The 26438-nt window shown below is 45.8% G+C and overlaps 1 protein-coding gene across 6 annotated transcripts in view; it reads right to left on the minus strand.

Moving 5' to 3' along the window:
- Positions 1-26438, minus strand: part of TRIO (trio Rho guanine nucleotide exchange factor) — a 1129982-nt gene that overhangs the window by 303055 nt on the left and 800489 nt on the right. For all 6 annotated transcript variants that reach the window (XM_040353401.1, XM_040353397.1, XM_040353396.1 and 3 more), the window contains 2 exons: positions 7043-7139; positions 1912-2155 (listed from right to left, as the gene is read on the minus strand). In XM_040353401.1, coding sequence (XP_040209335.1) covers positions 1912-2155; positions 7043-7139 — 341 coding nt within the window. The remainder of the gene's footprint in view (positions 1-1911; positions 2156-7042; positions 7140-26438) is intronic.

Consider the following 26438-nt stretch of genomic DNA (forward strand, 5'->3'; position numbering starts at 1 on the left):
TTCATAGATTGTATGTATCAAGATTAATTTATTTATTATAGTTTATCCACATTGAATATTAGGTGTTTTAAACTCCTGATAATATATATGGTCGATTGTGCACTAAACCAGTTCACAGTTCACATTCCTAGAGATCACACTTTATGGATCATTAGATCAGCGCAGTAACACTTTCCTTTAATAGCACATCATAGACTGTTTTGCGGTGCCTTTTTCTTTTTGGATGAATGGAGTTCGCAATTTTTTGATGCCTGTCAGAGCGCTCTGCATTTTTTTTTTTTAACAGAAACGTTTTTATTTGTCTCCAGAAGGAGAAGCATAGAGACATACATCAAACAACAGAAACAAAAGAAAAAGAACATATTGCTGCTATACAGTTACAGGATAAACAAAATCATATGCAGAATCACATATATTTCAGTTGATAACCCGGCAAATTACAGAGCACACCGACACCGCTAGATCACAGGCAGCGATCAAAGATGCACAGTAGAGGTCCAGATCAAAAGATTCAGGAGGAACAACAGAGAGGAGAAAAGGAGCGCTCTGCATTTTTAATTTCTATTTGCTGCAGCATGTTTTTTACTTAAAGGTTAGGTATTTTGTGAGATATATTGTGTTGAATCGGACTCATTGTTCTCTTCACATATGCTTGATATTTAATGTATATGTAACCCCCACCCCCAATAAAGCCTTTCATATTTTTGTACCTTAAGCCATTGTTGACCCACCACTTTTTGCTTTCCGGGACTCCCTTGTCCCCTCCACAACATTTTTTCTACATTGCTTTTTTTGGCAGGTATCCCGTCTAGCCTTGACGAATCGGCTGGTACATTAATTAACCATTTAGATTGTTCTCATAGGAAGCGTGGAATCTAGGATTTATTTAATTTTCCATGATTCAGAGGAGAACTGGGTGAAAGTGGTGTGGTCAGATGAGACCAAAATCAAGCCCTTTGCATTAACGCAATTTACCATGTTTGGAGGAGGAAGAATGCTGCCTATGACCCCCAAGAACACCATCAAACATAGGAGGTAGAAACATTATGCTTTGGGGTGTTTTTCTGCTAAGGGGACAGGAAACTGCACTGCATCAAAGTGAGGATTGACGGGGCAATGTACCGTCAAATCTTGGGTGAGAACCTCCTTCCCTCAACCAGGGCATCAAAAACAGCATCAAAAACACGGCCAAGGAAACAAAGGAGTGGCTCAAGAAGAAGCACATTAAGGTTCTGGAGTGGCCTAGCCTGTCTCCAGACCCTAATCCCATAGAAAATATGTGGAGGGAGATGAATGTTCGAGTTACCAAACGTCAACCTCAAAACCTTAATGACTTGGAGAGCATCTGCAAAGAGGAGTGGGACAAAATCCCTCCTGAGATGTGTGCAAACCTGGTGGCCAACTACAAGAAACATCTGACCTCTGATTGCCAACAAGGGGTTTGCCATCAAGTAATAGGTCATGTTTTGCGAAGGGGTCAAATACTTTTTTCACTCATTAAAATGCAAATCAATTTATAACTTTTTTTAAATGCGTTTTTCTGGATTTTTTTGTTATTTGTTCTTTCACTGTTAAAATAATAGACTGATCATTTCATTGCCAGTGGGCAAACATACAAAATCAGCATGGGATCAAATATGCTTTTCCCTCACTGTAGTTAGAATAAAACTGGGTATACAGGTTGAATACTTTTTTGATTTAACCAGTGGGTTGAAAGAAAAACACTCTCAGATTTCTGCATCCACACAAGTGGATATTGTATTCTGACAGTGGGAACAAACGGTTGTGTCTTTACAACCACTCCATCTTAATGGAGAAACATGCACTGTCTAAACAATACCCTGGAATAGAGACCCATGTCGTCTCAATAAACCTATTGCACATTTTTACATTCATTTTATTTAACTCTACCTTTGTGATTAAAAATGCCTTCCATTTCCATGCTGCTCCTTGAGTGTGCAATGCAAAGTGAGCTACAGGGAACTAAGCCTTCTGTGGCTGGCGACTTGTCAGTGGTCCGGACCAAACACCATTCAGATCGGTCGTGTTGTTTCTCTAAAATTTCAACAGTCTGTCCCCGTCGTATTGTCAATTCATTACTGTTACAAGCAGTGAAATCCTGGATGACCACAGTCAGCTCACACCCACCAGAAAGCTGTAAAACACATAAGAATGTAAATTTAAAAAAGAAAACATTTTGTTTACACCTTTTTTGTTTAATATATATATATATATTTTTTTCATGACTTAAAGCAGGTCTAAACTGATTCACTAGAATCTCATATAAAAACTTTCACATATTAATGTAGTTTAAAAAAAAAAAATGTCATTTGAATTTTCATTAAAACATCTAGTGATCCTGCCATAAAGAGTCAGGTACTTGCTGTTATTGGGTGACAGCCTCCCACCTTTGCTCCTGTGTTGTCACCCTGTCATACATGCAGTTGAGAATACAAGTAGCTATGATGGCACACACTGCACAAGCATAGTCAATAGAATTTAGGTCTTGACCATGGTATATATGCTGCCACCTTCAGGTTTTTCTATTGCATAATTCTATGATCGCCACTGCCGCCCCCTATTCATGTGACCAGCCCCTTGTCGGGCGCCGGCATGTGAATTACAGCAGCGGGTGTGTTTTGGAAGCGCCTGATTAGAGCCATAGGCTCCAATAGGCTTCCTGATTAGAGTCTGTGGGCTCTAATAGGCTTCCAAAAGGGTTAACAGCAGGCGCACTGCTGTGCGTTCACTGATTACTCAGTGGTGTGTTAGGGAACCGAATACATCGCTTGCCTAACACTGACCCGCCTCTCAGCCAATCAGGTTGCTCAGATCTGGTTACCTGTCACCTGATTGGCTGAAACAACAGGCACCGCTATTGGATGCCTGACGGGAGGCGAGGACGGGAAGTGCAGGAGACATGAAGGACCCCGTTTGTCGCCGTCACCCGCTGCCCCACAAGACTGGGTAAATGCCGGGCAGACGGCACAGTGGCAGCGTTTGATGGGCACAGTGGCAGCATTTGATTTTTTTGTTTTGTTTTGTTTGTTTGCGCGCCCCAAAAAAAATGTTTAGCACCAACCGCCACTGAAGTACAGGACATTGGCTCCTCCCCAGCAATACAACTAAGGTGTGGGCAGCTTGGAAAACAATGCCAACAAGCCCAAAACAAGGAAATCAGATTCCCTAATGAAAAGATGCTGGAAGCACTCTATGGCTAAAGATGGTGTCAGAGGAGGCTTAAACCTCAACCTGGTAAAAATTCACAAGCGTGTTAACAGCAGACCAGATGGCAGCCAGAAAGGAAACTGGAGGTACAGGGGGAGGGGAGGGGGGTTGAAGGGCCACGAAGGCACTAAAGGGTTAAAGTGTTATTTATATAAAAAAAAAAAAATCCTACATTAGAAATTGAGGTATCTATTTGCTCCTCGTGGATCGGGGAAAAAAGGAATAAAACGAAGAACAAACAAAAAAAAAAAAATATATAAACTTATAAATAAAAACTACCACATATGATGCAAAACCAGAAGGAGATTTGTTGGGCAAATGAATGGTGGGAAAATCTCGCCACCTTCCTCCGGTAAATGGTTAAGTCTGAAATGGGAACAAAGAAAAAAAAAAAAAGATGGCAGCCATGAAAATCTGACAAAACAGATGTCTGTTCCTAAAAAAGCCCAAGAGGCACTGACTGTAGAAGTCCAGTGAGCCTTAACAGGGAAAGCAGGATTCCTACAAGGAGTAATGCCACGTACACACAATCAGGCTTTTGCCCGGCCAAATCACATCGGAGAAAAATAGAACATGTTCTATATCTAAACTCTGACATCAGAATTTCCGATGAAAAAATTTGATTGGAATATCTGATGAAAAAAGTCAATCTGACTTGTGTGTAGGCAGCATTAGTCTTAATGATAAGCCACGAGAGGTAGTGGAACAAAAAGGAGTTTCAAAAGAGTCAGCAGGCAGGACAAACAGAGAATCCGAACATCTGAACAATGTGGGAAAATCCGTGGCTGTGGCATTTTCTGATTTAATAAATCTTGCCAGTTGCCCCTGAAGCTGGTTGGTGCAGCGAAGTAGGGATAAATCATGGCCATTAATGGAAAGTTTGCACTCCTTCGAGTACCACGCCCCTTGGACTGTTTCTGCCCGTAGGAAACTTTAACAGCCTAACATGCTGGATTCCATCTTGAGAACCAAGGGGTTCCAGATTACTGTGGAGAAAAGACTTCACCAATTCCAGCAGAGGGCTGATTAACCACCAGGTCAGGGATTATCCTGGCTTTGGGACAGAGATATCCTAGCATTGGGACATCAACTCATGGACCTGTTCAAAGACTATAGAAGCTGTGTAGGATAATACAGTTAAGCACATTGAGCTGCAGAGGCTTGGAGTGGAATTGGGCAAACATCCCCACCTTGAATGAGGTCACCACAAGGCCCAGTAGCCTCATTCTAAAATCAGACTGCTGGAAGCTTTTTGGAGTGCAGGGTATGGTATTGAGCTTGGAGGGTTAACACTTCTCTGGAAAAAAATACCTGGGCTTGGGCCATGTCCAAGACTAGGTCCAGGTATTCTATGCAGTGTGTTGGATCCAATGTAGACTTCTGTAGGCTGAAAATCTATCTGCAGCCCTGAAGTGTCTGTATCATCTGCCACATTTGTCACTAGGGCTGGGTAAGAGCGATCCTTCAAGAGAAAGTTGTTCAGATGCATTATAATATGATTTCCCTGAGGGTGCAGCAGCACAAAGACTGGGGGAAGCACTTGGTGAAGACCTAAGGGGCCATGGACAGGCCAAGGGGAAGAAACAAACTGGAAATGCTCCTCATCCACTGCAAATTGCAATAATTGACGACGCAGGAAAATTGGAAATATGTATCCTTGTTGATTATCAATGCTAAAATTTCCTCTTGTTGCAGGTATGCAATTAGAAATTTGGAACTTTTGAAATTGCATGAAATTGTTGTGGACCTAGGATGGGGTAAACACCACCATTGGGTGTAGTAACCATGAACAGGTTTAAATAAAAGCACCAAAACCATTCCTTGAATAGGGATGAGCTTCGTATTCGACTCGAACATCGTATGTTGGATCGTTCGTCGAAATACGAACAAAACGGGTCGTTCGCGCCAAATTCAAGTTACGTTTCACAGACCATAATTCACTGCGGCATCGCTAGCCAAGCAAAAAACGGAAAACCATAATTGGCCAAAGCCAGGGTGGCTTTGGCCAATTATGGCTCAGGGGTTTAGTACACGCCCCACACTATAAAAGCCCGTCTGCAGGTTAATGTTACAGTGTGTAGAGGATATATATACATCCCAGGTGTTGTACATATATTTATACACTGTATAGTTTAGCTAGATCAGTTCTTCCTAATTTACTGGCAGGCAGGTGATTGTGCTAGCTGCAGTATTCTTACGTGGTTTATTGCCTGTGTCCTCTGTAGTTTGCACCTAAAGCTACTTGGTGTGTACTGGCCGTGCGCTCTGTAGTTTTCACCTAAAGATTCAGGAGCAGTGATTTTAATGATGCTTAAATAAAAAAAATAAAAAAAATGAAAAATTCCTTTAAATATTGTACCTGCTGGGTGTCTATAGTATGCCTGTGAAAACGTCTTTGAGAACCCGGGTCTTGCCTGAGGGAACATGTATCAATGGAAAAAAAGTTTTAAAAACTGTAGTTTTTTCATCTTTCCTGGGGCAAGACCCGGGTTCTCAAAGACGTTTTCACAGGCATACTATAGACATCCAGCAGGTACAATATTTAAAGGAATTTTTTTTTTTTTTTTTTTATTTTTTTTATTTAGTCATCATTAAAATCACTGCTCCTGAAAAAACGATTGTTTTTAAAACTTTTTTTCCATTGATACATGTTCCCTGGGGCAAGTCCCAGGTTCTCAAAGACGTTTTACGACAATAACTTGCATATTAGGCTTTAAAATGAGCACTTTTGAATTCGAACGTTCGAGTCCCATAGACGTCAATGGGGTTCTAAATGTTCACGCGAACGTTCGGTCCGTTCGAATGTTCTGGTGCGAACCGAACGGGGAGCTGTTCGGCTCATCCCTATCCTTGAATATTCACTGCCAAAGAATAAAGCTTCTGCAAGGCAGTCTAAAGGGTCTGCAATCTCATCAGAGAAGTGGACAAGTTTTTAGGCATTAAGTGGGGTGGCAATAGGGAGCAGCACTCCAGCCTGTCCCCATGTGACACCACATCCCAGATCCGTAGATCTGAAATGCCCTGAGTCCAGGCAGATAAAAATATAATCAACAGACATTCCCCACTTGCGATAATGGGGGTACTCCTCCATTGTGAGGTGGACTAGACACCATACTGACTTGGATATCCCTAGATTGCGACAATAATGAGTGGAGGATTTCTCTTTCGAAACAGAGGTCTTACCTTCTCTTACAAGGAAAGAGTGAAAAAATACATATCCCCTGGCACATATAAATTGGCACTCAATACATGCTCTATATCATACCAGAGTCCAGAAATACTAATTCTAAATGTGAAGCAGCAGTAAAAGGATGGTAAGAGGTCTGCAGCTCAAGATAGTATTAATAGTCTATTGCCCACAAGGCAAAGTCAACAAGTTTTTGTTTTTTTATTATTGCATATATTTAAAAAAACACTTGTAATGGTGTACTTGGCATACAAAATTTAGAAGAGAGAGAAAAAAAAAAAAAAAAAAAAGATGGGTTTACATACAACAGAGGGAAATAAAAAATACATGTATAAATTAAAGCAGTTGTAAACCCTATTAAAAAAAAAAAACTGTAAGACAAAGGCATAATGAGCTAGTATAGAGCATTTAGTTCATTATAAAATACTTACCTTAGAACAAAGCTCTCTCAGCTGTACGGACGGTAAGCCTCATTATAGGCTTACCTGTAGGTACAATTAAAAAGGGAGACTTCCTCTTTAAATGCATAGTTTGTTACTAATCTACTTGGTTAAAGAGTTACTAGTTGCAGGCAGAAACCTAATCATAACCAAGACATATTAATAAAAAGGTATTACTTTAGCTTACCTTATCACTGTCTAGTGTATTTTGTGAAGTTCTAGATGCTATTGAAATTGTATCAGGTTGACTGCCATCTCCCTGACTGTCCAAGTCTTCACCATCCCTGCAAATGAAATAAAAATGTTCACATAAATTAGAAAAAACACATGTATGAGAAAAAATACACTCTATTCATAGTTTACTATCTAAACTTAACAATTTTATATATTGCAACTTACCAGTCTTCAGATGTGGCGAATCAATTAGCATGTCAGTAATACTTCCTATCCCAGGGTGACAATACCGTAATCACCTTGGGACAGGGCTGATTCAAAAGAAATGGAAGGGGGGAGACTTCTGATGTAAAAAAAGGGGGAAGATATTTCTTAGAGTATGTTTAATAATTCATTTAAATTTTTTTATGTTTACATTTTTTTTATTGGAGAAAAGAAAGGCTCACCTAATAAAGAGACTAGAGAGAGTCATCCCTTAAGAACAGGGGACCAAACCAGTTGTAAAACATCTTAGTGCAGTAACGGGGATGCAGCCCATTTTAACACAACAGAACTATAGCAGGAACACTGGTAAACCGCAATGGTCAATGTAGTATGTATAGTTACATAGTAGCACAAGTGGCTCAAGACAGGACATAATCAGTATACAGAGTGTGGCTAATGGAGAGTCAATTCAAGAGAGACAAACAAATCAATATTATTGAGGAGGACTCACTGGAGAGAAAGTCAAGCCTGATAATAAAAAAAAAAAAGGAGGAAGGGAAAAGGGGCGATGGGAAAAAAGAGAAATGGGGTCTGGAGAGGATGCAGCCAGTAGATGAGAACACCAGGGGGTGGAAGGAGAGTTGGGGAGCCATTATCCATAGACTATCCAAAGTTTTGAAATGGGGCTAAGGAGAGTAAGGAGTTGACAGGGAGATAGTGAACAACCCAGGGTTTCCACATACACTCACATTTTTTGACCCTGTCGATAAGGACTCCCTCCCCCTTGGCAAGAATTGTGGCCCTAGTTATTTTAGTTTTAGTTTCTGTAATGTTGAGGTGGGGATTTTTCCAAGCATTTGCATTGGTTTGCTTTGCAGCTGTCATAAACTGCAGGAGTTTAAATCGTAACCGTGACACGTTGATAGACTTTCTGTTCAGTAAGGAGGTGACTGGATCAGGATCAGGAGTACTACCTATGAAGGTGGAGAGAATACAGAAGATTTCAGCATAAAATGATTGGGCTTTTTGGCAACTCAACCAAAGACGGAGGTAGGTGCCTTCATCTAAACATGGCACAGAAGCAGGAAGGGGGTAGGATGGTATGAATTTGTAAATCCGGGCAGAGACCAATGCATAATAACTTTATAATTCCTTTCTATGGCTATAACGTTCTAAGAGACTGATTGAGTAGCGGTCTAAATGTTGGCCAGTCCCACGGACTCCAACGCCATCCACAGGGGTGTTTCGTGAAGAGCATGGTATTTAGGTAATTGGGCAAGATGGGCTGTCTGGTAATATTTGGTGAAGTGAGGGAGCAATGCATGGTCTGGTTTTTCCCCAGCCGAAATTGAGGACTTTGCGCTGTAAAATCCATAGAAAATGTGATGGGACCAGGATTGGTAATACCCAAAACAAATATAGGATTTTTGGTAGTATCAACATTTTAGTTACAGTTAGGCGTCCTAGCCACGACAGGGGCAAAGCAGACTAGGAGGTCATGAGGTTTGTTAAATTGGTTAGCACTGGTGGGTAATTGACCAACAGGGTCAGCATTCAGTTTAATTCTAAGTTTTGGGATAGAATGGGAAGACTTGGTGAAGTTGCAAAAATATCGAAATAAATTATTTTAGCCAAAAGCTTAATATTTATATTGAGGGGGGAGATAGGACAATAGTTGGTCCAGGAGAAGTGGTCTAAATGGGGTTTGGGTAGCATGGAGATAATAGCCATAAGGGAGTAGGTGTAGAAAGAGTGACCTTTCAAGATGGAGTTTAATGCCGCATACACACAATCGTTTTTCGGCATGAAAAAAACAAAGTTTTTAAAAAATGTCATTTAAAACGATCGTGTGTGGGCTTCACATAATTTTTCGGGTTCTGAAAAACGACAAATATTTTTTTCAAACATGGTTGTAAAAAATGATCGTGTGTGGGCTAAAACGACGTGAAAAACCCAAGCATGCTCAGAAGCAAGTTATGAGACGGGAGCGCTCGTTCTGGTAAAACTAGCGTTCGGAATGGAGTAAGCACATTCATCACGCTGTAACAGACAGAAAAGCGCGAATCGTCTTTTACTAACACGGAATCAGCTAAAGCAGCCCAAAGGATGGTGCCATCCGCATGGAACTTCCCTATTATAGTGCCGTCGTACGTCACCGCGCTGTGCTAGAGCATTTTTTTTAAACGACCTTGTGTGGGCAACCGTCGTTTTAATGATGAAGTAGGAAAAAACTTTGTTTTTTTTATGCCGAAAAACGATCGTGTGTACGCTGCATAAGGCTTTAGTCAACAGAGGGGTCAAAAGATCAGCAAAATGTTTGTAGGTGGAGGCCGTAAGGCAGTTTGGTCCCAGGAGTGTGTTAGTTTTCAGGGCCTTTATTGCATTGCAAACTTCCAATTCAGAGATCTGTAGGTCAAGATCAGCACGCTGTGAAGTCGATAGGGATGGGAAGTTGAGAGAAGAAAGTAGAGCAGATGAATGGGCTTCGTTAAAGCAAGTTTTCACGGCGTATGGGTCTGAAAGGCGTTTTCGGAATAGCGATAAGACTGACAGGGTTTCTGGAGTATGAATCTTTAGTGAGTTTCAGGCGAATAGGTTTACACGTATAGTCTAATCTACATAGGGACAGAGCGAGAAAAGTGTTCAGTTTGTTTGCTTTCATATAGAATCTATGCCTGGACCGGAGCAGGGCATTTTGGGCCGAGTGTCAGAAAAAGATCCAGTTCCAGATCCAGTTCCTGCCTGACCCACTCTAAGTTCTGCTTGGTGGGTGGGCGATCATCATGAAAAGCGGAATGGGACGGGTTAAAGGCAGCTTCCAATCGTAAGTGTTGTGCCCAGCGTTCCTTTTTAAAATTGATAGCTTGGGGGGGCGTGTCCGGATGTGAGCAAGGGTAGACGTGTGCTGTGAGAGCTCCACAGTGATCCGCTCAATCCATCCGTTTATTGGAGCTTTGCTGCCCGATTTTCCACCACAACGGCCCGGATACTGGTGGGGGAACCTCCGGACATGCGAAAGGGGGCGGCGAAATCCGGATTCCAGACCCCAAAGTCCCAGCGCCAGACCCGCTCTGCACGAGGCTCAGACGCGGGCCTGCACGCCGCCGCCATCTTGCCTAATCCTCCCTCCTCGAGGAGTGCACGGAGGCTAGCTAAGGAGATGGCACACCGTGAGGGGACTGCACAGGACATCAGTGCAGGTGCAACACAGCCAGTCCCTCCGGCTCAGGATGCAGCCCAAGAGGCAATCACGCGCCCGATCCTGGAGGCCATAACTGCCAGCAAGGCCGCGGTCATGGTAAGCATAGACCACCTCACTACAGAAATAACCCTGATAAGGCACGATCTGGATAAGATTAGGGGGAGGATGACTGAGGCGGAGGAGAGGATCTCCAGTGTGGAGGATGAGACTCATATACAGGGCAACCAATTGTCTGAATTGCAAGAGGTGGTGAGACTGTTACAAGATCGCGCTAATGACGCTGAAGACAGACAAAGGAGGAATAATGTCCGCGTGGTGGGGCTACCGGAGGGGGCAGAGGGCTCACAGGCCACCACTTTTGCTGAGGACTTCTTTATTAAGCTGCTTGCTTTGGGGGAGAGACCCCCGACATATGTGGTGGAACGGGCCCACAGAGTACCCATGGGCAGGAGGCCTCCAGGTGAATATCCGCGTCCCTTCCTAGTAAAATTCCTGAACTACAGGGATAGGGACATGATATTGTCGGCATCCAGGAGGGCCCAAGAGCTGAAATATGAGAATGCAAAAATAATGCTTTTCCCAGACTTCTCGGCGGAAACACAGAGAAGAAGAAGATCTTTCAATGATGTCAAGAGGAGGCTGCGTGACAAGAATGTACAGTACAGCATGCTTTACCCCAGCAAATTGTGAGTTCAACATCAAGGCAATGTAACATTTTTTGACAACCCAAGAGATGCCTGCGACTGGTTGGATAGGAATCCCTGAATTGCCTTCACCGCAAGCTGAGTATTGTGTTTTGATGTCCTATAGTTTTTTTTTTTTTTTTTTCTTTATCCTCCTTTGTTTTACTATTATTGAGTGGAACTCCGCTTTTTGCCATTTTATTTGATCTTCAACCTACTGAAGTGGTAGGCAACAGTGTTTCTAGGAAGCACCTTGACTAATGAGGTGAAGGAAATAGATCTGTGTATTTTGCCTTCCTTTAACAGCTTCTTACATGAGGTTTTTTATTCTTTTTTTCTAACTGCCTGTCAATATAGGCCCCATGGTCATGTCCTTCTTTTTTATTTTGAATTTTGCGCTGTACTTTACCTATTGCCCCAGCTTAGGGCGTCTCATCATTTTGTTTTTTTAAGCTGTGCTCTCTCTCATACACTATTCAAAGCTGCATATTCATTCTGGTCATACTCGTTAGGAAACCACTAGATGGCGGTGGTGGGCTGTCCTTCTTATATTTTTCTTCAGGCCATCTCTGTATAGCTCCAATTTGAAACCTGCTGACGTGGAGCTCTCTGGAACTCAGGAAGACTTTTAGTACACGGTTGGACAGGAGATCTTTCGGAGCAACTTCCAGAATCATCTAATTTTTGGGTGTTAAAAGGTTTTTGGGTTTTGAAGCCGCATACCAGACAATGGGTGTTTTTGAAGCCTTTTTGCTTCAAGGTTCTAATTTTTTTTTCTCTTTTTTATTTTTGTGTTTCTGGTATAATGGCAGGGGGGGTGGGTTGTTGGGAGGAAAGGGAGGGGGGATGGGTTTCTTAGTACATACCTACTACTCAGTTCCCGGTCCTCGGTTAGCGGGGGCTTCATGTCAGATATTATTGCTGTGTCCTGATTTACACTTTCGGGTCTGTATGAGATGCACCTGGGAGTTATTTTGTGCTGGGGAATATGGCTAATGTGATTAAGTTTGTGTCTTGGAATGTTCGGGGCTTGAATAGCAAATTTAAAAGGGCCTCAATGTTCCAATACTTAAAAATAGTTCGGCCGCATGTGGTCCTCCTGCAGGAGACTCACCTGGATGGAAATAGAATCTTGGCCTTACGAAAGCACTGGATTCAAAAGGCTTTCCACGCCACTTATTCCACATTTGCACGGGGCGTGTCTATACTTGTAAGCAAGGCACTCCCTTGTAAGATCCACCAGGTGATAACTGATCCGGGGGGGCGGTATGCGGCAGTAGTAATGGATATTGCCAATCGGAAAATCTTATTGGTAAATGTATATGTGCCACCTCCGTTTAATGTACAAATGTTATATGACTTATATGTGAAACTGACCCCGCATGCTCACTTACCGCTTCTATTGATGGGGGATTTTAATGCTACACTTAGTGATCTGGACTCGTCCAACCAAGGGAGGGGAGGTTCGCAGGACTTGTTGTCATGGGTTTCTATGGCTGGTTTATCTGAAATATGGAGAGCTAAGCATCCCACCACCACGTGCTATTCCCATCTTTCACAGACACATCGCTCATCGGCTAGAATAGACCTAGCATTTGCCAACCAGGCTATGTTACCTTATGTAGGGGGAGCGGACTACTTGGCAGGAGGGCTCTCAGATCATAACCCACTCTCTATCTCGTTGCTCTTCCCGGCGGGTGGGGGGGGGCAGGAGCTGGAGACTGTCACCGGGATGGTTACAGGAGGAGCAGGTTTCCAATCACCTACTGGAAGCAGTTGACAACTACTGGACTCAGAACGTGGACTCGGCTGATCCACTAGTAGTATGGGATGCGTTTAAGGCTGTGATACGGGGGGAATCAATAACTGCCATTAAGAGGGTCAGAGTAGATCAGAATGCGACCATTCAAGAACTTCAGGACAGGGAAAGGGAATGTGCGTCTGTACACGCTACGGACCGGACGGATGTTTCTTACTCTGCCCTGTTGGAGGCGAGACGTAGACTTTCAATGCACTGTAATGATCTTGCACATACGGAGGCTGCACACAGAGCTAATTCACTGTTTTCTGAAGGGGACAAGAATGGGAAGCTTTTGGCTAGGTTGGTGGCGGAGCAAAACCACATAGAACACATATCGGTAGTGAGGGGACGTGATGGAGAACTGATCGGGGACCCGATGGAAGTTCTAGCGGAGTTCCAGGCATTCTTTTCAACCCTGTATGCTCCGATACCGCCGTATGACAAAGAGGCTCTGAATCATTTGCTAGGGGGCTTATCCCTTCCCAAGTTGTCGGAGGACGATAGTATAGCATTAGATGCTAAAATTACGAACAAAGAAGTAGTATCGGCGATATTTGCATTCCCACCTAATAAAGCGCCGGGTCCGGATGGCTTCCCGGCTGACTTTTACAAGGCGTATGTTGACCAATTGGCCCCTAGGTTATCGACGTTATTTGAATGTTGTCTGAAGGAAAAAGTGCTCCCACCCTCCATGCTTGATGCATACATTATCCTTTTACTTAAACCAGGTAAGGATTCCCTAGAATGCTCATCGTATAGACCCATAGCGCTGCTTAACATGGACCTTAAGATTCTGACGAAAGTTTTAGCAAAAAGGCTGGCGCTGGTCATTTCATCCCTGGTGGATGTAGACCAGACAGGTTTTATGCCAGGAAAATCCACTGATACTAACTTGAGAAGGCTTTTTACACATTTACAGCTCCCTAATGTAGATTCGGCAGACAGGGTAATAGTCTCTATTGATATAGAGAAGGCCTTTGACTCGGTGGACTGGAATTTTATGCATACAGTTCTCGAGTACATGGGATTTGGTCAATCTTTCAGACAGTGGATTGCACTTTTGTATAGTACGCCTAGGACAGCCATTCGTATGGGGGGATCCACTTCTGAGTATTTTTCGATTGGGAGGGGTACTAGGCAGGGGTGCCCCTTGTCACCATTCCTATTTGCCCTTATGATGGAGCCCCTTGCAGTGGCGCTGCGGGCGTCGGAGGGAGTAAAAGCAATTCGGCTGGGTAGTATAAATGAAGGGCTGGCGTTATACGCAGACGACCTTCTGTTGTTTCTCAGAGATCCGGGGGAGTCGTTGGTCACTGCTCTGGGTATCATGAACACCTTTACTACGTACTCAGGGTTGAAAGTGAACTGGGGCAAGTCGTCCATTTTACCCTTAGATAAGGGGGCTAGTGCAAAAGCGGATCCCAACTTACCACTAAAGTGGGTTACACAGATAACTTACCTGGGTGTGAAGGTAACGGCGAATGCGTTGGATTACATGTCTCTTAACTTGCTCCCCCTTTTGACATTCTTTAAGCAGAAAGCATTGACTTGGCAAAAACTCCCTCTATCTCTGATTGGCAGGGTTAATCTTCTAAAGATGAAGATTCTCCCAGTCATTCTATATTTTCTGAGGAATGCTCCGGTATGGATACCGAAGTCCTTCTTCAAGAAATTGGACAGCATCACGACCACATTTCTCTGGGCACCAAAATCACCTAGGCTGGGTTTGAAGGTTCTTCAGGGAGGGCTGGCAGTGCCTGATTGGCGCAAATACTATTTGGCGGGGCAACTAGTTTTCATACATAGATGGTTAATTTCAGATGAGGGAGATTCAGCTACTATACTGGAGGCAGCCCATTTAGGCTCTTATGAGACCCTTCGGTTAGCAATACACCGAGGTACAGGAAAGGACCTCCCGCTGACAGACTCTATGAAGGCCACAGTTAGGGCATGGGTGGAGGTGGAAAAATTGGCCTGTCCCAGCTACACAGGGGTCTCACCTTCGACTCCCCTGTGGATGAACCCGAAGCTCCAACAATTCTATAAATTTGATGATGCTGTAGGTTGGGCGAGCAAGGGGATCAAACTACTTAAGGATATTACCCGCGATGGGGTACTTTTAACTTTTGACCAGTTGAAGGTCAAACATGACCTTCCCAACACACAATTCTTCCGGTATTTGAGACTGAGACACGCATTCCAGACACAGTTTGAAACACAGACGGTTGCATCCTTTCCTTCAAGATTAGAAGACCTCCTAATGACTGAAGATTTGCCCAAAACTCTATCAGTGACATACAAAGAATTGTTTAAAATTAGTCCTAAGGCCTTGGTAAAATGCAGAGAGCGATGGGCAAATGAGGTCCCTGGTATACAAGGGGAGGAGTGGGATGACATGTGGGATCGTCCGTTCAAATATCTGGTGGCGGCTCGAGACAGACTCATTCAGTTCAAATTTCTGCACAGAAGCTACTACACTCCAGCCAGGCTGGCAGTGATTTATCCGTCGGTGCCACCTGAATGTTGGAGGTGCACTTTTTCGCCAGCAGACGCACACCACGTGTTTTGGGATTGCCCACAGATTCGGCAGTTCTGGACAGGGGTCACATCCTGCATAGAGGGAGTACTGGGGGTACCCATACCTAGAGAAATCAGTGTTTGCCTGTTGGGCTTGGTGGAGGAGGTGGTCCCATCTAGGGCGCATAGAACGTTACTTAGCATACTCTTATTTTACGGGAAAAAAGCTATTTTGCTCAAATGGAAGAGTCCGGGGGCACCAGAGATAGCATTTTGGAAGGGGCTGGTGAATGCTATGCTCCCATATTACAAGGCAACATACCTGTCTCGGGGCTGTGTGGGTAAATTTGAAAAGGTATGGAGGGCCTGGTACGAATCTGACCAGACGGTTGGACAGTGTGAATAGGTAAATAAAGTCTGAATTCTGCATACATTTCTATATCTGCAATTGACTGACTTCCGGTGCATCGGGAATATGAATGGGTATGAACTCTCAGCAAGGTGTACATCTCTTTTTCTTGCAGAGGAGTCCTGCGCTGATGTGTCGCAGGGGGAGGGAACTGAGTAGTAGGGGGGAGGGAGGGAGGGAGGTTCAATTGGGTTTAGCCATCTGTGATGGCCTTGGTGTATGCACATGGTCATGTTGACCAAAGGTTTACTTGGTGTTTTACCAAGAAATGTATGTTTTGTTATGTCAACAAAAACTTTCAATAAAAAGAAATTTTCAAAAAAAAAAATTGATAGCTTGGCTAATGAAAAATTCCCAAAGTACAGGTTTGTGAGCTTCCCAGATGGTCAAGGGAAGATATATTATCAGTAGTGTTGGGAATAACATAATCCTTGCTAGCAAGCGCGGTGTCCATCGGATGGGGAAGCAGGGTGTCATTCAAGCACCATGTCTCCCTGTCTGGAAACCAGGATATGGTCAATGCAGGGGAAGGTTTTGTGAGGATGGAAGTAGTAAGTGTACCAATGTCCTACCGGGTTGAGTTCTTATGCAGTAGTTGTTGGAAGTTAAGTTTAGTTGGGCTGGTGGAAAGATTTGTCAAGGAAGGGGTAGATCACCTACAAATGACAAATTAGAGTGCCCACATATCAAAAAAGTGCCCTGCTTGTGTGTTTCTATGACTTGCAGGAGGTGGAGAGGAAGGGGGTGGGATTGCGTTTAGGAGCATTGTAAGACACCACTGCATCGATGAGATGACCTGTCTAAATGATAGATCTCCCTTCAGGGTCCTACTACCACTACCACAGAGTGCAAAGGGGGTAGTACAATGAAAGGTCACTAGTACACCCGTTTGGTGTCAGCTGATGCCGAGAATATTTGTGGGTACACGGCACCGACGAACTTAGGGGAGAATTGTTTTGTAAAATGGATCTCGTGCAGGCAAACTATATGGACAATAGCTAAAGCAAATGGTCAAAAGGCTTTTACTTCTTTGTGTGGGGAATTCAAACCCTGGACATTGAGGGTGATGACATTGTAGATTGTTAGAATAAGGCTCAGTACAAATAAGATCACAAGGGATCACCAATTCAGGGATCCCGTGAATAAGTATATTGGAGGGCCAGGTTCTACATTCATAGTCTTCCAGTTGAGAGTGCAGTGTTTGTTTCAGCTTCCGGAGGGCTTCTAGTTCATCTGCATGGTCACGATCAGATCAGAGGTATGCTGGCCTAGCTCTCTGATCTCCCTAGTTAGGTGCTCAGTGATCTGGTCTGAGGTCTTCTTGAGAGCTCTCTGCAGCATGCGCTCAAACCATCTCATCAGGCTGTAACTGTGGCAGATGGGGGCGATAGTGGGCTAGCGATATAGTCTGCACCTGACTCGTCCTCATCCCTGGTCGGCAGTGGCGAGTCTGTGTGAGGAGGAGACGGCGCCATCTTGGAGGCGGCCCGCGCTATTACCTCCCTGATGCTTCTGGGTTTTGGCTTCTGCTTGGAGCCTCCGGATACCATGGCTCAGGAGAGGTCTGCAAGGCAAGGAAAGACATGGAACATGATCTTCTGCCCATGCCAAATTTCAAATCACCTCCTTCTGAGCACCCTGACTGTAGGTGCCTCCTTGGTGATTGATGTAAGCTACTGCAGTAGAATTGTCGGATTGAATCTGAACCGGGTAGCCCTGTAACCTGTGTGTCCAGGTTCTGAGGGCTAGATATAATGCCCGGATCTCCAGTCTGTTGATGGGAAGACTCTCTTGACACAGGTTCCCTGGGCTGAGACTTCTTCGAATACTGCTCCCCAGCTCGATAGGCTGGCATCCATAGACACCACCTTCCAGGTGACTGGGAGAAAGGATCTTCCTTTCCGCAAGTTTTTGGTCTTTAGCCACCAGTTGAAGCTTTAGCGTACTTGTGGAGACAGATGCTTGGGTAAATCCAAAGCTTGGATCTCTTTGTTCCAGGCAGTAAGGATACTGCTTTGAAGTAGTCTCTAATGCAACTGGGCGTAAGGGACAGTCTCGAACAAGGCTACCATCTTTCCTAATAGTCTCATGCAAAGGCGAATAGACGGGCCCCTCTTTGCCCTGACCTTGTGGATCAGGTCTTTCAGAGACTGTATCTTTGGCTCTGGCAGGAATACCCTTCTTTGGGCTGTGTCTATGATCATGCCCAGATACTCTACCCTTCTTTGGGTTTGTAGAGAGAATTTTTGGAGGTTTACAATCCATCCTAAATGCTCCAGGTATTTTACCGTAGTGAGCACAGCGTGATCCAATCCTGCCACTGATTGATCTATCACAAGTAGATCGTCCAGATGGGCTGTTACCGCTCTGCCTTGTGTCCTCAGATTTGCCAACAAGAGGAGCTAGCATGAGAGAGTGGGTAACCGCTCAAAGAGAACCAGGTAATCTGATTCCTGTGGTCCGAGCCAAGGGTGCAGGCAGTGCAATCAAAATGCAGGTTAGGATGAAGGAAAAAAGGTGGGACAGCCGCACTCCAAAAAAACTCCTCCTTTAATTAAAAATCACAAAATACATGCCACAGCAAAAAACAGCACGACAAAAGAAAAGCTGACGTTTCGCACTATGCCTTAGTGCTTCTTCATAGCTAGCACCTTTGTAAATACTCCAGGCGCGGTAGCTACCCCAAAGGGTAGGGCCACAAATTTAAAGTGGCGTTGTTCCACCGCAAACCTTAGGAATCTTTGGTGCGCAGGATGGATAGATACATGTAAATATGCGTCTTTGCTGTCATAAAGATGTCCTGAATTCTCCACCTTGTAGGGTGGAGACCACGGATCGACTCGTTTCCATTCAGAAATGGCGAATGTTAAGAAATCGTTTTAGAGATCTTGGATCCGGGATGGGTCTGACGTCTCCATTTGGTTTTGGGATCACAAAGAGGTTTGAATAAAAACCTGAACCTTGCTCTTTTTTTGGGGTACTTCTGTAACTACCCCTTGGGAGAGCAAGTGATCCAAACCCTTGAAGGATCCTCTTATTTGTGGATCTTTGGAGAGTCCTGAACTTCGGAACTAAGAAGATGGGATCTCTCAAAATTCCAGTTTGTACCCTGAGGATACTGTGGATACTACTCACTTGTCCTGGATTTCTGTCTGCCATGCCGCTGAAAACTGACAAAGTCCCCCCCCCCCCACTCGGCCGAGCTGGGGTGCCCCTTCACAGAGGGGCTTTGGGGTCTTTGCTTGTTAGCTCTTGAACCCCAAGGCTTCTTGAGCCTGATTTCCTTTGTCCTTTGTTGCTAGCTGAAAAGGCCATCGCCACTGGCTGGAGGCAGGTTTTCCCATAACAGGGGAAAGAGAACGTTTAAACAAAATCACTTGTTTTTCTCAGGTCGTCCCCAAAAAGGCATTCGCCATGGAAGGGGAAAGTGGCCAGAAGTTTTTTGCATGGAGCTTCTGCTGGCCAATGCTCTAACCAAAGAACTCTGCGCATATGCTTGCCGAGCAGAATCTCCTATGGCATATATTGTAAAACATAAAGCCTTAGGTAAATTCTCCCAAATTTGGCTTGTTCCGGAGTTAAATCCTTTAGCTCCTATTTTACCTGTTGCTTGATAACCTGGCACATGCCAACTGCTGCTACAGCAGGTTGGGTAACTGAACCTGCCAAAAGAAATGAGGATTTTTTTTTTTAAAGATTCAAATTTATTTTCCGATGGATCTTTACACGCTTGTGCATTATCCACCGGGCAGGTCAGGTTTTTATTTCTACAAGAAATAGCTGCATCTACCGAAGGCAGGCTCCATTTCTTAGAAAACTTCTCCTCCATAGGATAAAGAATATCAAACTTCTTAGGAGGTGAGAAATGCTTATCTGCGTACATTAGCTCTTCTAGTAACGGGTGAACCGGGAAGAGCATGCACCCTGCTGGGATTTTAATGAACCCAGGGAGGAGACAGGTGACTCAGTTAACTCCAAGGAGGGTAAATTAAAGGGTCACTAAAATATATTTTTTTTAGCTAAATAGCTTTCTTTACCTTACCGCAGTCCTGATTTCATGTCCTCATTGTTCTTTTTTGCTTTGATGTTGCTGTAATTCCTCTCTGTTATGGACACTTCCTGGTTGTCTGTTTCCTGATAACCACAGTACTGGGAGATTTCTCTCTGTGGTCACTAATTAAGGAGGCAGGGCTCAAAATTTGCACTCGCCTACTCGCATTTGGCGAGAAAACAAATGAGGAGGGCGAGTAATGACAGGACTGTGCTATTACAGGAATGTATACCATGTGTCTCTCCACCGCGCACAGGCTCGAAGCGAGGATATTGCAATTCATACAGTCAGCCGCCTAGGTCTGCCCCTCTCACCCTCCTGCCACACATCCCCGCCCAGGGTGGGTGGGGATTGGGCGGTGGTGTCATGCTGGCCGTCCCGCCTCTCCTAGCCCTGGGACAGCCCGCTGGCATACTATAAAGATTAACAAATCACTGTCCGCACTAGCCCGCACATACCTTATTATCACTGGCCACTCTCCTCTTCCAGCTCCAGCTCCTCCCCCCCCCCCCCTTCCGAGTGTAGTCTAAGATTGGAGGAGAGCGATCGTGTGACCAGCCGAGAAGTACACAGAATGACACAGTATGTACGAGTGATTGTTTTAAAACTTTAGCGTACACTGGAAGTGCTGACCCAGGAGACTGAGGGGGTCTCCTGGGAGTGCAAGGGGGCTGTGAAATGTAAAGGAGCTGTGTAATGTGCAGGGGGAAAATGCTGTGTAATGTAAAGAGGAGCTACATAATGTGCGGGGATCTGTGCAATGTGCGGGGGGGGGGGGGGCTTTGGTCTGTGTAATGTGCAGGGGGATGCTTTGGTCTGTGTAATGTGCAGGGGATGCTTTGGTCTGTGTAATGTGCAGGGGATGCTTTGGTCTGTGTAATGTGCAGGGGGGGGCTTTGGTCTGTGTAATGTGCAGGGGGGGGGGCTTTGGTCTGTGTAATGTGCAGGGGGGGGGGGGGGGCTTTGGTCTGTGTAATGTGCAGGGGAGGCTTTGGTCTGTGTAATGTGCAGGGGAGGCTTTGGTCTGTGTAATGTGCAGGGGGGGGGGGCTTTGGTCTGTGTAATGTGCAGGGGATGCTTTGGTCTGTGTAATGAGCAGGTGATGCTTTGGAATGTAAAAGAGGCTGTGGAAAGTTTTTTTCCTTAAACTTCCCTCTTAAAATTAGAGTGCGTGTTATACGCCGATAAATACGGTAATTTCTGGCTATTAAAAAAATAGAGCTTTCTAAACTTCACCCCCGTCCCCCGCTACTACTTGCTTAAGAAAAGGGGGTGTAATTACAAGGAGGTGAGCGCAGTGGTCAGACTATTTTTGGTTTTTCGAGCGGATGTACATAAGACCGTACAGCACATTGCTCTGCTTTTAAATTAGTCCCAGCTGCCGCTACTCACTGCCTTCCTTGGCGGAGTAATACTACAATGCCTCCGCTCCACCTCCCATCCTCATGTGCCGACTGCCGAGACTGATGTGAGGCACAGGCGGCTCTGTGGCTGGCAAAGAAGCAAGAACCTGGACACCGTGGCTGCAGTACACACAGTGAGTGGAGCACAGAGGATAGACTCCTCACTGTATATCGCTTACACACAGCATGGCATGTTATGATCATCAGCATTATGATACTCATGCAGGCAGCACAGTCAGCATGTGCTCTGTAATGGATCTGTCACAGTGTGTCATATTTCTGTTGGGTGCTTACTTTGTTATGGCTGTACTGGGTTATAGTTTGTAACGCACAGTACAGCCAAAGTCAGAACCCAAAAGCCATTTGACAGATCCATGACAGAACACATGCTGTCTGTGCTGCCTGTTCATAATGCTGGTGAAGACGAAGTGAGATGCTGCTTTACACTTGTATTTGGGCGGCAGTAAACATGTGCCCCCCAACACTTCCCTTTAACCATGTGCTGGATGGGGGGGGGGGGGGTAGAATTGGAGGCAAAGATATCATGGATGGGGTAGGGGGTGTGATTTGGAGGTCTGAGTCATATCTATGCCTTCAATTACACCCATTCCCCCTCTCAATCCTGTACATCTATGCTTTCAATATTCTTCCCAATCCATGATATCTATGCCTCCAATTACACCTTCACTCCCCTAATCTATCATACGGTATGATAGAATGGGGGGGGGGGGGTGGAATTGGATGCATAGATATCATGGATTGGGAAGAATATTGAAAGCATAGATGTACAGGATTGGGGGCATAGGTGTTCTGGAGAGGGGAGGTCAGAAGATGAGGTGTGCTGGTGGGTCGTTGGGAGGGGGGCTGGGGAATTGGAGGGAGAGATATGCTGGGAAGGGGAATTGGAGGTAGGCATGTACTGGGGGAGGCGTTGGAGGTAGGCATGTACTGGGGGAGGCGTTGGAGGTAGGCATGTACTGGGGGAGGCGTTGGAGGTAGGCATGTACTGGGGGAGGCGTTGGAGGTAGGCATGTACTGGGGGAGGCGTTGGAGGTAGGCATGTACTGGGGGAGGCGTTGGAGGTAGGCATGTACTGGGGGAGGCATTGGAGGTAGGCATGTACTGGGGGAGGCGTTGGAGGTAGGCATGTACTGGGGGAGGCGTTGGAGGTAGGCATGTACTGGGGGAGGCATTGGAGGTAGGCATGTACTGGAGGAGGCGTGGGCATGTTTAGGGGCGGGGCGGGGTAGGGTTTGGTGGGGCAACTGGTGGCGAGTAACTCTTAAGGCCTGGCTAGTAGTTCAGGACTTGAAATTTTGAGCTCTGAAGGAGGTATGATTACTGTGTGTCTAAAACCCCTCAGCACCAATCCAGTTTCGTTTTACAATCCATCACTGCCCTCTATTTGCTCTCTGGCTCTGTACATCAGAGAACCAGGAAACAACAGCAAAAACGAAACTAAACTGTAGGTACATTATATGATTGTTTTTTATCTATTTTTAATCATTTTTAAAAGGAATCAGTTAACTATTATGTCTCTAAACCCTGTAAACTGTCATTTTTAGCTAAAACATTTTTTTCCTTTAGTGACCCTTTAAATGCGGAAGGCACTATTTCAACATCGCATTGCACCTGCGATTTCAGAACCTGGGTCGCAGAGAAAGCTCCTCTGATCTCCCTGATCCATCCGACTCCTCATCCTCTGCAGGTGCCAGGCTCCCCTGGAGCCACCATGTTGATACCAGTCTTAGCATGGACACCTGATCATCATAGCACAGGGTAGACCAGAACTCCTGGACTCAAGCAGTCCAGCAGCCTCAGCCTCCCAAGTAGCTGGGATTACAGATGCAAGCCACAGCACCCGGCACCACAGAAGAAGATCTGTCTTGCTTTTTGTCCTCTTTTGTGGATTTAGCGATTAATGTGCGATTCTACTTTCTAAATCGCCTAGGGCTACTTTATTGGCAAAGTAACTAGTTACTCGGCAAAGTAACTGAAATTTTTTTTTTGTATATTCTACAATGCAATTACGTTCTATAACATCTTTTGTATCAAAGATGTTTATATTAACTGATTGAAGAATAAAAACACTATATACAGTATTTTAGAACATTTCGTACTGTGTACAATTATTAATATCAATATCATCATCACACTCCACCTGCCCAGGCAGCAATACTGTACAATATAGATTCAGTGTGCAGTGTGAGTGACACTGCTGCAGTGCACACTGAGGGCCAGATCCACAAAAACCAGGCGCAACTTAAAAAATCCCATTTAAGTTACACTGCCTTAAAATTTCTACCTAAGTGCCCGATCCACAAAGCACTTACCTAGAAATTTTAGGCTGTGTAACTTAAATCCGGCCGGCGCAAGGCGTTCCTATTCAAATGGGGCGAGTCCCCTTTAAATGAGGCGCGCTCCCGCGCCGGCCGTACTGCGCATGCGCGAAGTTACGTTACGCCGAGTTTTGTGGATCGCGCCGGCTTAAAAAAGTTGCGTCGGGAAAAAAAAAAAAATAAATTTGACAGCGTCGCTCGGCATGCATTCATGAGGGAGAACTCCATGCCAATTTTCAAATAAAACACCGGCATGGGTTCTCCCCCCAGGAGCATACCAGGCCCTTAGGTCTGGTATGGGTTGTAAGGAGACCCCCCCTACGCCGAAAAATCGACGTAGGGGGTCCCCCTACAATCCATACCAGACCCGTATCCAAAGCACGCTACCCGGCCGGCCAGGAATGGGAGTGGGGACGAGCGAGCGCCCCCCCCCTCCTGAGCCGTACCAGGCCGCATGCCCTCAACATGGGGGGGTTGGGTGCTCTGGGGCAGGGGGGCGCACTGCGGGCCCCCCCATCCCAGAGCACCCTGTCCCCATGTTGATGAGGACAGGACCTCTTCCCGACAACCCTGGCCGTTGGTTGTCGGGGTCTGCGGGCGGGGTGCTTATCGGAATCTGGGAGTCCCCTCAAATAAGGGGGCCCCCAGATACCGGCCCCCCACCCTAAGTGAATGGATATGGGGTACATCGTACCCCTACCCATTCACCTGGAGGCAAAGTGATAGTTATTAAACACACAACACAAGGGTTTTTAAAATCATTTATTACTCTGCTCCGGAGGCCCCCCCTGTCTTCTTTAGCTCTAATACCAGGGGGGGCTTCTTCTTCCGCTCTCCGGGGGTCTTCTCCGCTCTCCGGGGGGGGTTTCTTCTTCCGCTCTCCGGGGGGGGTCTTCTCCGCTCTCCGGGGGTCTTCTTCTATCTTCGCCGCTCTCCGCTGTTGACTCGGCACACCCCGGTTCTTCTCCAGCTGTCCGGTGCCTTCTCCTTCAGCGCTGGCTGCCTGCTATCTTCGTGTGTTAGCTCAATTACTAGCAGGCAGCCAGCGCGGTCTTCTGTGACGTCATGTTCTTCTCTTCTGTTCTTCTCCCCTCTTCCGATGTTGACTCGACGCCTCTTCTCACTGCAATGATGGAAGCGCGCCTTGCATCCCATTTATATAGGCATCACCGTCCCATCATGCTCCGGTAGGTACCCACGTGGTGGGTGCACGTGGGTAGGCACCCACCACGTGGGTACCTACCGGAGCATGATGGGACGGCATGATGCCTATATAAATGGGATGCAAGGTGCGCTTCCATCATTGCAGCGAGAAGAGGCGTCGAGTCAACATCGGAAGAGGGGAGAAGAACAGAAGAGAAGAACATGACGTCACAGAAGACCGTGCTGGCTGCCTGCTAGTAATTGAGCTAACACACGAAGATAGCAGGCAGCCAGCGCTGAAGAAGAAGGCACCGGACAGCTGCAGAAGAACCGGGGTGCGCCGAGTCAACAGCGGAGAGCGGCGAAGATAGAAGAAGACCCCCGGAGAGCGAAGAAGACCCCCCCCCGGAGAGCGGAAGAAGAAGACCCCCCCGGAGAGCGGAGAAGACCCCCGGAGAGCGGAAGAAGAAGCCCCCCCTGGTATTAGAGCTAAAGAAGACAGGGGGGGCCTCCGGAGCAGACTAATAAATGATTTTAAAAACCCTTGTGTTGTGTGTTTAATAACTATCACTTTGCCTCCAGGTGAATGGGTAGGGGTACGATGTACCCCATATCCATTCACTTAGGGTGGGGGGCCGGTATCTGGGGGCCCCCTTATTTGAGGGGACTCCCAGATTCCGATAAGCACCCCGCCCGCAGACCCCGACAACCAACGGCCAGGGTTGTCGGGAAGAGGTCCTGTCCTCATCAACATGGGGACAGGGTGCTCTGGGGTGGGGGGGCCCGCAGTGCGCCCCCCTGCCCCAGAGCACCCAACCCCCCCATGTTGAGGGCATGCGGCCTGGTACGGCTCAGGAGGGGGGGGGGCGCTCGCTCGTCCCCACTCCCATTCCTGGCCGGCCGGGTAGCGTGCTTTGGATACGGGTCTGGTATGGATTGTAGGGGGACCCCCTACGTCGATTTTTCGGCGTAGGGGGGGTCTCCTTACAACCCATACCAGACCTAAGGGCCTGGTATGCTCCTGGGGGGGAACCCATGCCGGTTTTGATTTTACAAATTGCCGTGGAGTTCTCCCTCAGGAATGCATACCAAATGCCGTCGCTTGAATGGGCTTTTACATGGTGTTACTAACTTTACACTTTGTAAAACCAGCCCTAGTTTTACACTTGCAAACTAAAACTTACGGCGAAAAAACGAAGCTGAAAAGCTTTGTGGATCGCCCTAAGTGCTAATTTGCATACTAGAAGCGGCATTTAGACTCGAAATGCCCCCAGCGGCGGATGCGGTACTGCATCCTAAGATTCGGCAGTGTAATTCAATTACACATGCTGGATCTTCTGCCTAACTTTGGAAAACTGCTTCTGTGGATCAGTTCCAAAGTTAGGACAAGGGATACGATGGAGTAACAGCAGTTACTCCGTCGTATCTCTTTTGTGGATCTGGCCCTGAATCTATATTGTACAGTATTGCTGCCTGGGCAGGTGGAGTGCGATGATGATATTAATAATTGTACACATTATTGCATTTGCTGGGCCTGCCATATACTGTACTGTACTATACTGTATAACTGCACTACAAAATTCCTTTACAAATAATGCATATTTTAAAATGTTATTACTAATAACATTTTAAAATATGCATTATTTGTAAAGGAATT

The sequence above is a fragment of the Rana temporaria genome, chromosome 5, assembly GCF_905171775.1.
Source record: "Rana temporaria chromosome 5, aRanTem1.1, whole genome shotgun sequence".
Lineage (NCBI taxonomy): Eukaryota > Metazoa > Chordata > Amphibia > Anura > Ranidae > Rana > Rana temporaria.